This window comes from Pelobates fuscus, chromosome 3, assembly GCF_036172605.1.
Source record: "Pelobates fuscus isolate aPelFus1 chromosome 3, aPelFus1.pri, whole genome shotgun sequence".
NCBI classification, from domain to species: Eukaryota; Metazoa; Chordata; class Amphibia; order Anura; family Pelobatidae; genus Pelobates; species Pelobates fuscus.
This window is the reverse complement of record NC_086319.1, coordinates 110,422,241-110,436,613: the sequence shown is the minus strand read 5'-3', so window position 1 is coordinate 110,436,613 and position 14,373 is coordinate 110,422,241. Positions and strand designations below refer to the sequence as shown.

Here is a 14,373-nt window from a genome sequence, read left to right as displayed (position 1 = left end):
TCATAGTGAACGGCGCCCTGTCGGAGCCGTTTGACATACAAAACGGCACGCGGCAGGGATGCCCCCTGTCCCCGATCCTATTCGTCCTGGCCCTGGAACCGCTTCTAGTGGCCGTCAGGAACAACCCAGACATACAAGGGATGCAATTAGGGACGACACATCACAAAATTGCGGCATACGCAGATGACCTCTTATTTTACGTGACCAACCCAGAAATATCCCTCCCTAACATACTGCGAGCATTACAGGACTTTGGTCAGCTATCCAACCTTAAAATAAACTTGAGCAAGTCCTACATACTTAACGTTTCCATCCCGGAAGGCAGAGCGGAACCATTACGTCAAAGTTACTCCTTTAACTGGGCGTCCCAAAAAATTAAGTACCTAGGTATCTGGCTAACGAAAAGGGAAGGGGACATGTTCAGGGAAAACTTCAACACCCTGCAGAACAAAATGCAAGCGGACATGCAAGAGTGGGCCTTCCCACACATCTCCTGGCTGGGCAGGATACAGGTCGTGAAAATGAACTTCCTCCCACGCCTCCTTTACTTATTCCAAACCATCCCCATAGCAATCCCAGGCCCCTTTTTCGCCTCGCTGCGTTCGGCACTGGGGCACTACGTTTGGGGCGGCAAGCAAGCCAGGCTCCGCCATTCACTACTAACACAACCCAAAGACAAGGGTGGACTGGCTCTACCGGATTTCGCTCTCTACTATAAGGCATGCCACTTCCTGCGGATACTGGAGTGGTCGAAGACAGGGAACCATAAATTATGGAAGCAGGCAGAGGAACACGTAGCAGGCATACAGATCGCAGTCTTGCCATGGCTGCCTCCGGAGGCCTCTATAGGGAACGCGAAACAGTCCCCATACACCAGGGCAACCCTAGAGGTATGGAACCGTACAAAAGGGAGACACTGTCTAACCACACACCCGACCCCCCTATTACCACTCACACACAACTCGACTTTCCCACCGGGCCTAGATCCAAGAGCATTCAAAGACCTAATACACGACCCAATACCTAGATTACTACACGTACACGCGACAGAAGGCACCAAGACACTAGAGGACCTGCGGGGAACCACAGAACACACCCTTTTGACGCGACTGAAATATAGACAGATTCGCAGCTATATAGCCTCACTCCCCCAAGGGCCAATATTGACCAGGGCGCCCACCACCTTTGAGAAACTCTGTCTAGACCCACACCCACTGGCACACGGGGTTTCCGCCCTATACAACCTCCTACTAACACTCACACCTACAGAACAACCGAGATTCTACGGGAAATGGGAGACAGCACTAGGCCTCACACCGGAAAAGGCAGACTGGGAGAAAATATGTTACCTTACTCACCACTGCTCCTGCTTCAGTAAAACGCAAGAGACTGCCTATAAGTTGCTGACCCAGTGGTATCGTACACCCGAGAAGCTACACATGATAATCCCATCGCAGTCCCCCCGGTGCTGGCGATGCGAGGAGAAAGAGGGCTCCCTCTTACACATATGGTGGGAATGCAAAAAAATAACCCCATACTGGGAGGCCATACGCAAAATACTGCAACGATTCACGGACGACCCACCACCATTCAACCCAGCAGCTATGCTGTTACATCACACCACAACCCCCAGATCTGCCTACAAGAAATCGCTCACAATACGCATTCTAAACACAGCCAAAGCACTGATACCACAGTTCTGGAAACAAAGGGACACCCCTCCCCTAAAAACATGGTTTGCACAGATGGAGGAACTGAGATCCCTAGAAGAACTTCACCACACCGCTAACGATTCATTCCAAAAATACTTAAACACATGGACACATTGGATCATCCAGACATCCAAACCAGACTTCACGGTAGCTATACAAGACACACCTCTGACCAACATATAGACGACCCTGGGGAGGACACGGCCTCTAAACGGGGGGGGTTCCCGGTAACGTGGCTAAATCGGGGCTGGGGCCTCCAACCTTTGCTGGAACACTCATAGGGAGTTCAGACATATGAACAAACACAAGTGAACTGACAGAGGACGGACAGGAGGTGGGATTCTAGATAAGCATACGGACAACCCCACAGGGGAACAGGTTAGATAGGGGGGGACGTACGTGAACCAACTCATTGAGTACCCACTAGCTTGCACGAAGCCCCTGAGAACGAGAGAAGGGCTCCTGCGGAACCCCCAAGCTGCTGGAAGGCGTAAAAACCAGCATGCCCTAAAGGGAACTGGATCGGGGGACATTGGGACCGCGGCTGCTGCGGGGCCTTCCCCACACACACACGTACCCTCACACAAAACACGAACACACACACAACCAGCACCAGGAACTACACCCGAGACACGAGAACACGATTAACGACACATGAGATCGGGGTGTATATCCCAATAGAAATCATGATTATGCGTAAAGAGACTGGGATGTACAATGCAATTGAGGCCTGCGTGCCAAAAAGCTATTCATACGAACTCGGGCCTGCGAGCCCACATTAATTCAAAAAGAAGTATCTACTCACACATCTCTCAACATTCTAAACCCTTTATTGTTATTTGATTTGTTTATCTTTATTTCATATGTCGATATATATTGAATGTGCAAAATGCTGGCATGTTAAAGCTGATAAAACTTCAATAAACGAAATTTACAAAAAAAAAGAATGTTCCATTGTGCCTTGGCCTGGCCTTTGTTAAATAAACTGTATGCAATTCCGGTATTGAAACCAGCATATTACCATGCATTTAAAGAGAGATTCTTTTTCCAGAGCTTTGCCCAAGGTACATTGGAAACATAATCTGGCACTGTAGACAAGGGCAAGACAGCTCTTGTTTTGCAGCTGGTTGGCACAAACTAATTGTAACGGAACTCCCCGTACTCCGAGTACCTTCCGTTGATGGACGCTTCCTAGCTTGCGCCGAGGACCACAAGCACTGCACCGGGCACCACAACCACCGCAGACTCCACAACCGCCGTAGCTTAACTGGAGTCTCGTCCGCTTCTGTCCTCCAGGACCGTGTGGGAAAGACCTCTCCTCCAGGAGAGCGTATCAGTGATTAGTGCTCAGGGGAGTATACAAAGTATTGCAATCCCCTGTGTGAATATAGCTGTCCCCTCCAATCACGAGACAAGACTACGTGTTGAGGGTCAAGAAGAACTGCAGTTTTAATCAAACACTCTGCTTTTATGCCCATTTTACAAACATAGTACCGCCCACAGGGTTTTGAAGAACAACCAATCAAACCCGTATAATATAATAAAACACTCCCATTCATTCCCACAAAATCCTCCCCTCTGCCTGTGATATAATTACTGTACACAATGGGTTAAAGTAATTATCAAAGGCAGGAAAAATACATTTTGTACACATATACTATAACTTTAAAAATATACATTCAATATTCATAAAAGTTACATATTAATACTCAGCACACTTTAATTACACACATATTCAAAATTCAGCCAATTCCTTCCATGGGTTAAAAGGTTAGCTGGAAGTTCTTTATGACTGACAGCAAGCACATTTTCATGCCCAAAACAGTTCCATAGATTTGGGCTGTGCGATCGGTCTATTTCACACTGAAAAACGGGACTTGGTCTCTGCGGCTGCAAACTCAGTGGAGCCGATTTTCAGTTCCATGGATTTGGCTACACACACTGCTGACCGCGTTCGGCAGAATAAAGATGGCCACCGCCAAGTGTTCGTATGTACGAACGGCGGCCACCCAGCGGTCGGCAATTTACATACAGCAGACTCCCAGCCTGGGAGGTAAATTGTCTGCACGCTTCCACTTCTGGGTGGTCCGCCTGTTTAATACTTGGTTCAGTAAGCCCCATTTACTGAACTAAGTGGGAGAAAGCCAGGAACACAGTATATTAAAGGTTTGGGGACACCGTCTTAAAGGGGCATTGTTCCAATTTCCACCATGTCCAAAAAATGTACTTAAAGGGCCAGCACCAGTCCAATGAAAGTCCATAGGCCTTAGTAATGTTTTAAAGGGCCATACACCCCCGGGCCATAGTCGCAGGGCAGGAGGCTGGCAAGCAAGCCTCTCCAGGACCAAGTGGCGAAGGGAACTTCGTTACACTAATCTTAAAGCAGACCTGTCATGTGACATTTATACAAACCTTGGTAGCTGTAGCTAACTAAATGGTACCTATTGGTCGTTTGTTTAACCATAAAAAAATGACAAAATTCTCATTTACAATGTAATTTCGAATATCCTGGCTGGTATATTTCGAGCATGCCATGCAGTGCTGTACATGCGTGTTTTTTTTCGCACGTGTATGGCACTATGAAAGAAATACCTAACAATACATCTGCTGGTATGACAGTTCTTAGTAGATGACCAAGCATGTGTGATTGTGCCTGGAGCTTCTAGATATGATAATGTCATCCTGGACAGGGATGTGCTGTGGATCTAAATACGTGCCTTGTAGAAGGAGTGTACAGAAGAAAGATTAACAATTGTCTACAGACAACCAGGGTTAAGGAGAGTACAATTCCCTGCCCATGGTTTATTGCCTAACAAGATGGCCTTTGAGCTTTCTAATCTGAAGGAGGTAATGGGATTTATCATGAGACAAATGCTGCCAAGGGATAACTTCCCATTTTATTGGCTAGAGAAGTTGAGGGTCATCATAGCAAGCCAATTACCAATGAGAACAATTAATGAAACTTACAAATGATTTAGCATTAATCAAGGTTTCAGAGAAAGTGAGAAGCCTAGTCTAATTAAAATTAAGCAAGGCTGTGTAGATTAGTGATTTTATTTATTTTGACTGCAAAAATGAATACAACAAGACTACACTCCTCATACAAACACCACTACTCGTATCATACACCTGATAAAAACTTGTCCTCTCTCCCAACACCTGCTGTGTGTGCTGACATGAATGCGGAGCGAACATTGGTAATTTGGCTTGAAAGAGAACAACATAGGCAAAAACTGTTTTCAGCTGGCCAGCCTTCTCCGACCCATTAAATAAGGGCTCTATTGCAGCTCTGATGTGAGCCAGACAATCCATAATCTGTAACATACCTATGGAACTTGGACATACCTTTCTCTTCTGTCCTCGTCAAACGGGAATGACTGCAGCCTGCATACATGTTATAATGGCCCACATGCCATCGGTTTGAAACGCTGATTTAAAAGTTCACCAATGGAAGATTTTTAAAGCAAAATCACAGTAGGCAGAGTCTAAACTTTGGAGATGGAATGGGGAGTGGCAACAAGACTTCAAATATTTATATTGTAAGGGTTATGTATTAGAATAACCAAATATTAGTAAATACACATAGAAATAGATTTTTGCCAAGACAGATTTAATGTGCGCAAAATAATTGAACAGCTAAGTCGAATATAGCATAATATTGTCTGCCTTTGCCTTACGTATTCCATTTGGATTCAGTTCACGAAAATATGAAGTTTGATGGATAACCATGTCAATGTCCAGTGCTCCAGGAAGGTGCCCCAATGTGAAATTAGTTTGTGTATCAGGACAAGTAGATTGGGGTACCGGTTCAGTTCCTGGATGTTTTTGTGTGTGTGGATGTTTTTGTTTTTAAATTCCACACCCCTGAAATTAATGAAATAACTGCAGTGTTTTACACGAGGGTGCTTTTGAGTGTTGAGTGAATGCTACAGTGGAAGAAATGTTTGTGCAGACAAGCACTCATGCATATTTTGGCTATTAAATAATCATGCATGGGTGTCCCTGGAGCATCATTGGGACATGCAGAAATTGTGGAGATAAGTGCATCTCATTCTCACCACCACTGCATTGATCACCCCATATATTCAAGTTCTGTCTGAAATTAAATGTCTGCCCAGTACCAGAGTTTTATATTGGGCTTTGCAAATCTGTTCACCGGTAGAAATCTTTCATTTTTTTTTTTTTATTTGAGGGGTGTTATATGAATTTAATGTAATAATTCCATAAATGCCAAAAGGTGGGTAATTTCTTTCCTAGATTGTCTATTCCCCCTGTTTTGTTTTTTTCCTGTTCTTGTATTTTCTTAAAAAAAAATACACCTACAATACACTTACATTCAGGTTGTATACACCTACCTTTTCTGTACCTAGATTTATTCTTTATATGGAAACTCAATAAGTAAAAAAAGTAATTCTTCAAACGTTAAAACTGATACCAGGTTCCATCTCATACCTTGTTTTGTTTTTTCCTTCTTCCTCTTCTTCTAGTGGGATCTGGTTTGTGAAAATGACTGGAAAGGGCCGTTAACTACCTCGATGTTTTTTGTGGGAGTTCTCATTGGTTCCTTTGTTTCAGGACAGATCTCAGACAGGTAGTTTGTATATATCATAATTAACATGCAAGGATTCCATGAACACTTACTAATTGATTTATATTTTTTATATTTTTTGTGTAGTTGTCTGTTCTATAAAATGATTGAGATCTGTTTTATCTCAATCATTCTGGGCTTGCTGCTGATTTTAATATGGGAGTGGCATTATTATTTTATTTTGCTGCTACCTGCCTCAATCTAAAAGTAATACAAGGATGAAACTAGACGTATCATGGTAACTCTTGTTTGCTGGAATGTGTGGACCTAATGAGATTTTTATATACGCTACATCGTGTAATAACCAGGAATCTTTAAAGGGATGCTAAAACTTGGGTTACAGTGCCAGAGGTTGCCGCAGATGAAATGGCTCACCATATCAGTGGCAGTGGACAGTGATTGGCTGAGTGTGTGTCAGCCAATCATTCGTCCAACTCCTGGAATGAATTGGTATGCCACAAAGCTGAGCATAGCTCCACCTTTGCCTTATCGTAATTGGGTGCTGGGCTGCAGGATACCAGGTACCAAGCAGCATCACCGCTAAAAGGTGAGTAAACTGATGTTTTACCCAGCACCCATAAACTCTTCAATCAGCTAAAATTGTTATGGTGCTATTGTTATTTTAATTACAGTTGTCTTGATTCTGTTAGTTGGGAAATATACTAGTGAAATGTATGCTTTACTTTAATGACGTCCTGCAGTTCAGGGACAAAAGGAAGAATATATTTCAAGTGGCCGCCCCTTCCATGTGATAATGGGTTTTACCCAGGTCTGCACTGGTAGTTCAAACACTGTATCCATCTGGACTTCCAGACCATCCCATCTGTATGGCAAGCAGAGCAGCAAACATACGTAATAGAATATGACTGTGCAGGACTGTCACTTGCCACTGGTGCTTTTGTGGCAAATATTTATGCAGGAACATTCCATTGTGTTTGTGCTCCGGAATGGTTATGGACACAATACCCTGTCTGTTAAGCCTTGGGTTATGGTATCCATGATCTCTATAATGTGTGATCAGACCCCTGCGCCCATCAACCCACGCCAGAAGTCTTACTGGCCTTGCAATGTTGTATTGTACAACAGATAATTCTGTGAATGATTGCTTCTTTCTGGATTTAGAAATACATTGGCAGTGTACAATGTACTGATTACAATATACTGCATCATTTCCAGTAACACACATTGTCAGGTGGGCTACGGTTGTGGCATATGTTATGGGGCTTAATGGAATGCGCCACTAAGTAAGTATTTGATAATTAAATAACTCCCCAAATCTTTTAGATTTGAACGAAGATAAAACTAATTTATTTATACATATATAAAACCACTTCAGTTTAAAGATATGAAAATATTAAGTCAGCCCATCTCTTCTATAATGCTCCCCAATTATTTTGTAAATACCACAATGAGAAATTTTAAATGATTATTAAAAAAAGGCACGTGGAGTAATAACAATAATACCAACTCTTTACTTTCATATGTGATCCACTCTACTTTTTGTGAGCACTGCACCTAAACCAGTGCCCAGGCAGCTTGTTAAATCTACATTCTCCCACCTTTAGCTGTTTTGCAACCCCATAAATGCTTTTTGATCCAGGGAGAAATCTGACTGCAATTCTGGGGTCAAGAGGGATTTTTTTTTCTTGGTTTGCTGCAAAATTAGAAGGGCTTCAAACTTTTTTTTTTTTTTTTATTTATTTATTTATTTGTTTTTTGCATTCTTTTTAGATCAACCTCAAAATGCAAATATAAGGAAGGCTGAACTTGATGGACACGTCTCTTTTCAGCCTATGTAACTATTTAAAATGATAACTTTTCCGTTTAATATCGAGTGGTGTGATTACCAAAAATATTATGGATCCTCTTTTTAAGGAACTTTCTAAACCCAGAAATCACTTCAGCTTTATGCTTCTAGGTTCTGTCATCATATTTTTTATATATATATTTATATATACACACACATAATTATTTTTAATTCTGTAAAATTGCTGATTTCAAATATAAATTGGCACTTTTGTAACTAGCTACTGAATGCCTCCTCGGTTGTAATTCAGACAGCCGGTGAGCTTGCGTTTGTTCCATTAGCTCTACGGAGTTAATGGATGTGGCAAATGCACTGGGCTAAAGTGGACCTTTCATGACCTGTTCAATTTTACTACATATGACCCCTTAAACCGTAAATATACTATTTATTATAGACATAAACTATTTTAATTAATGTCTCATCAAGCTGCCACTTGCATTCTATTCAGGCCCCGGCGGTGCTTCAATTTTGCATGGTCTATAATTGTTACAATCCACAAGTGTAAAAACCTGAACATTTATATGACAGCTGTTTAGGTCCAATAATAACATGAGTTTGTTGATGCCTTCTCAATAAAACCAGTACGTAGAGTAAGATAATGTTTACACTGTGTAAGGTTATTCTGCTCTCTCATTTCACTTATTTGTAGGAGTGGCATTTTATGCCAATAATTGACAGGTGACCGGAGGGGCCGTATGTTAACATTTAAGGATAAATCTATACACTTTCCGGCAGTTTTGTTAGCTCATTGCACACTTGATTGGCACCAATACCGGGGCCATGGCTACCTGGGATTTTGTACAAATGAAGGAGTAGGTTGTAATGAACAGTGCCATATTCATCAGAGAGATTTAAGAACATTTGCAAGGAGGTGTCTTCTTTGGATGTGACAGGCATTTATGTAGACTTACTTTAGAAAATAATTAATGGCTGCTGATTGTTAAAGTCTCTTCCAGGTCTAGGGCTTGTAGCAGGAACCTTGGAGGGACACACCAAGCATAATCCATCCTCGGGGCTTTTCTCCTGTCACTGCCCTCCATATGATACTGTTGGGAATGGGCTGCTGGGACACTTGTTTAGTATTACACTTAAAAACTGTTTAACACTGAATGGAAGGACTACACCAGGGGACTCCTGACACTAAAACTAGTTCAATGACCTCAAACGGATCCTGTGTCCCCCTAAGAAGAATGTGCTTCTGCTTTTATTGTTGTCATTCACATAACATGTATTCTAGTGGAACAATGGTGCAGTGCACTGACCTGTACTACTTCCTATGCATTTGTATACCTCACATAGTAGACTTGGGCATTCGTGTTCAGATGAATTTCGGCTATACGTCCATTCGTCCAAAAGACGAATGAACAAATACAAATTCCAACAAATTAAACGAACAAATTGCTTTTTCAATTAAAATTTGATTTGTGCAATTTGTTTTATATTACTGGCTCACGGCTCCCTCCTTGTTGTGTATATAAAAGTAAAAGGACAGCTCTACTCCGCTTCCTAAATCCTCCATGACACCACCCTCCACCCTTGTCATATGGGGTCAATGTGACCTATTGGTATTAGGGAGGTTAAATACTCTTCTGCCGCTACCCACCATGCTGTGAGTAGAGGCATATCTATTAAACAGTGAGGGGCTGCTCGCTTTTATATATAAAAAAAAAGGCAATCGCCATTGCTGCCCAGTCACTAAACCAATAAAGGGGAGATCACGCCCCCCATGGTAGGGCACATAATAAAACAATTACTTGGTCATAGTATGTGTCTTCCCACCTCCCTTTCCCCATGAATGTGGGCCATTGAACTAAACAGGGAACACCATGTGCTCCTCTCAAGCCCCACTCATTTGTGTCAGTTGGGGACCCTAAATAATAATGGGAGTAGACCTATTGTAACCCCTCTCCAGCCCCATCCACTGGCGGGTGGGGGCCTTAAATAATAATGGATAACTCCACAACAGGAAATAAGAACCACACAAGGGTGCAAGGAATCCAATCCTCCCAAACCAGTGTATATTCAGGAAAGTATAAAAAAAAATTGTATCAACCTCTTGTTACCCACCCATTAGCTGCAGGTGGGAGCTAATAATAAAACACCCCAAGACTCTTCCCCATCCCCCTAATAATAGCTGGGGGCCAGAATATAAGCTTGTTTGAGCAGTGCACTCAACAAACTGGGCAGTTGTACACACAGGAACAAATACTTCTGTTTGATCACCTATTGTGGAATTTGTTGGTGCTTTATAAATTATAATAATAAACTAAATACTTGTAAAAAAAAAAAAAATGAATACTTTCCATTAGATTTTTTTTTTTAGCCCCCAAAAAGGCTAGTGGCGGCAACCTATTAACATTTAAAAAAGATTACAAAACCATAATCCACCTTGAATTGGTGAGGGCTCCGCGCAGACTAAGCTTGCAGGGCAGGACAGTCTTATAATGTTTTTCCAATCCATGTAGTTTGACTCTGTATAGTGCTCTCTGGTTATCTTTTAGGTAAATCTGGAGATATGTGTTTGTTAAATAGCCCCCACACTGGGCTGAAGGAGGACACTAGGTTCTCTCCCACACACACCTTTTTAGTTTAATAGCCCCACTCGCAGTAAACTGTTAGGGGGCATGGGGGATACACTATACCCCCCAGTTAATTGAATTATAAATGAAATTCCTAAATGAAGTAAAACAAATCTAATGTGCAAAAAAGAATGAACTAACAAAATGTTTTTAAAAACCAAATGTATTTGGCCGAAATGAAAATTACAGATGCACCCAAGTCTTAGAGACAGACCATGTGTCCAATGACTTATGGGAGATAATTACATAACCCTGAAACCAACATAGTGGCTTACACATTGAAACTAAAGCTGCAAAACAGCCCTTAGCTTTTGTTTGATTTTATCTATTAACCAGCTGGGGGGGTGGGGGGGAGATTATCTAAAGATAAGGACACCTTTTTCCAACAGTTTGGCTCCTCTCCAATAGTTATATGGTGCCAGAATTTACAGCTTGCAATTCAAGAGTTTGAAGGCAGCAAGGAAAGTGGTTTTGGAATTGGCTAAGGTTCTCTACAGACATAAGGAAACCGATATTATTCACGTATCTTGTTTTGTTTGACTTTTACTTCTTCATGGGTAACTTCCATTTCCCTGGATATTACTCCATTCAATACACCATACCAATCACTGATAACTTTTGTTAACCTTTTTATTCTCTGTTTTCATTTAAATTTCTGTTAAAGACTTGGTTAACTGTATCACAAACCAGTTCAGTCAAGGGACCGTCAGGGCACACGTTGCAAATGAAGGAGGGAAATAGAAACTTGTTTAATTTCTTCTTTTCTGTCTGTGCTTTCTCTATGTTGACTGCAAGGTACAAAGACAAATCTTAGAACATACACTGGTCAGCCACAACATTAAAACCACTTGCCTAATATCATGTAACTCCCCCTCATGCTGCCACAGCAGCTCTCATGTGTTGCGGCATGAACTCCACAAGACCTCTGAACATGTCTTGTGGGGTCTGGCACCAAGGCATTGACAGCAGATGATTTGTTGTTCCAACACATTCCACAGATGCTCGATCTAATTGAGATCTGGGAAATTTGGATGCCAAGGCAACACCTTGAACTCTTTGTCATGTTCCTCAAACCACTCCTGAATAGTTTTAGCAGTGTGACCGGGTGTATTATTCTGATGAAAGACTCCACTACTATCAGGGAATACCATTGCCATGAAGGGGTGTACATTGTCTCCGACAAGCTCTAGGTAAGTTTGTGTCAAAGTAACATCCACGTTAATCCTAGAACCCAAGGTTTCCCAGCAGTACATTGCCCAGCGCATATGACTGCCTCCGCTGGTCTTCCTTCTTCTCATAGTACATCCTGATGCCATCTCTTCATTAGGTAAATGAGGCACACATACTCATCCACCTGTTTTACAAGAAAACTTAATTCATCAGACAAGGCAACCTTATTAATTTGCTCCGTAATCCAGTTCTGACTCTCATATCCTCATTGAAGGAACTTTTGACGGTGGACAAGGGTCATCATGCTATGTAACAGACTGAAATACACTGTGTGTTCTGACACCTTTCTTTCATGGCCAGCATTATGTTGTTTTCAGCAATTTGAGCTACAGTAGCTCTTCTGTGTGATTGGACTAGTTTTTGCTCCTCACATGCATCAATGAGTCTTGGGTGCCCATGACCCTGACTCCAGTTCACATGTTGTCCTTCCTTGCACCACTTTTGGTCATTACTAGCACTGCTTATCAGGAACACCATATAACACTTGTCATTGAGGAGATCCCATTCCTCTAGCCATCACTATTTGGCACTTGTCTGATCACTCAAGAATTGAAGGCTCACTTGCTGCCTACTATATCTCACCCCTTGACAGGTGTCATTGTAATGATATAAACCATGAACAAACAGTGAACAATTATTCACTTCACCTGTCAGTGGTTTTAATGTTGCTTCTGATCAGTGTAGATTGACAGGAAGCTAAGATGGAGATTGTCAATTACATAATATATTTGCATTTTTCTTATGCAAACCCCACAAATACTTTTCAAATGTATGAAATAGGTTTTCTGATGTCATGGGAGAACTCCTTTTAATTGGAGGTGTGCAATCCCCACTGCAACTTTATAATCTAGATCAGGAGTTCCCAATTAATATTTCCTGTGAAACCCTTTGACATAGTGTATCAACATTGTGGTGCACACCTTGATATACACACACACACACGCGCGCAGATACACACACCTTGACACACTGTGTGTGTGTGTGTATGTATCTGTGTGTCAGGGTGTGCGTATCTATGTTTCAAAATGTGTGTATCTGTGTTTGTAGGTGTCAGTGTGTGTGTGTGTATGTATTTATGTATAGGGGCACACAGATACACACACATCTTGATTCACAAATACACACACACACTCAGATACAGTGACATACACACACACTGACATATATACACACAGGCACATATAAACACTGATTTACACTGGCACACACACACACACACACAAACTCAGAAACACATACTCTTTGACAGACACACATACACTCACTGACAAACGCGTATACTCTTTTACAGACACACATACAAACACATATACACTCACCAACAAGCTCAAATTCACTCACTGACAAACACATACATACTCTTTGACAGACACACAAACTCCCTAACAAACACACATACAATTTATTTATTTTTACCTTTTCTTTTTCTTTTTAATTTTACTCCACCCAGCACCCCCTACCTTTAGGAGTGCTGGCATGGAGTCCTTGGGTTCCAGTGGGGTGCTGAGCGGCTGGCTTGTGGGCGGTGATGGAGCAGTGATCTCCCTGCTCAGCTCCCTCGCCGAGATCACTGCACCCTCGCCGCCCGCGGCCATTTTATTTTTTTTAACTTTTGGCGGAACGCCTATTGGCGCTGGGGTTCCGCGGTACACCAGTTGGGCAATGCTGATCTAGATATCTGTTGCACAAGATAAATTACAGTTACTGGTTCTCTGCGTGGTTGAAGATACAGCAATAATATAGAACATCATTGGTTTTTAGAGACTGGGGGCACTTTCTAGGGCTGAAGAGTGATGGTCAGCTATTGAATGGAAATAACCAATGTTTGATTGTTCAGATATGTTAAGATCGGTCTTGTGACTTTGGAACTTGTATATTTTTTTTATTTTTTTTTTATTCCATTAAGATTCGGAAGGAAGAAAGTCCTGTTTGCTACCATGGCTGTACAGACTGGCTTCAGCATTGTGCAAGTCTTTTCCGTAAACTGGGAAATGTTCACGGTTTTATTCGTCATTGTTGGTATGGGACAGATCTCCAATTACGTGGCTGCTTTCATACTTGGTAAGATCTAAAAAAAAAAAATTAAAAAAAATTGCTTTTTTGTTGTTTTTTTTTTTTTTTCTTTTCCATTTGTAGCATTTGCTGTTTCTAGTTTAAGAGACGACGATAAGATTGTATTTATTACTTTAATGGACCTTTGTATTGTATTAAAAGGCTATATTTGCCAACAGAAATAATTTTCACACAAGGTGATCATTACCTGGGGACAGCTGATGGAGGTGCAGTATGTTACAACATTTGCGTTTAAGGCTGATCACCCTCTCTCTGAAGCAGGAAGTTCAGCAGGACTGTCATAAATTCTGTATATTGTGAAATCTTTGAGGTCTCGCAGCCAAGATGAGCTTGTGTTCCATGTGAATCAGGCTCTTCAGGCCTTGTGTAAAGGACCCGAGAATG

The 14,373-nt window shown here is 41.8% G+C and overlaps 1 protein-coding gene across 1 annotated transcript in view; it reads left to right on the top strand.

Annotated features, from left to right (window-relative positions):
- LOC134600871 (organic cation/carnitine transporter 2-like) overlaps positions 1–14,373 on the top strand; it is a 90,326-nt gene that overhangs the window by 19,128 nt on the left and 56,825 nt on the right. Inside the window, exons 2-3 of the mRNA XM_063445259.1 lie at positions 6,200–6,303; positions 13,823–13,977. Of these exons, the coding sequence (XP_063301329.1) occupies positions 6,200–6,303; positions 13,823–13,977 (259 nt within the window). The remainder of the gene's footprint in view (positions 1–6,199; positions 6,304–13,822; positions 13,978–14,373) is intronic.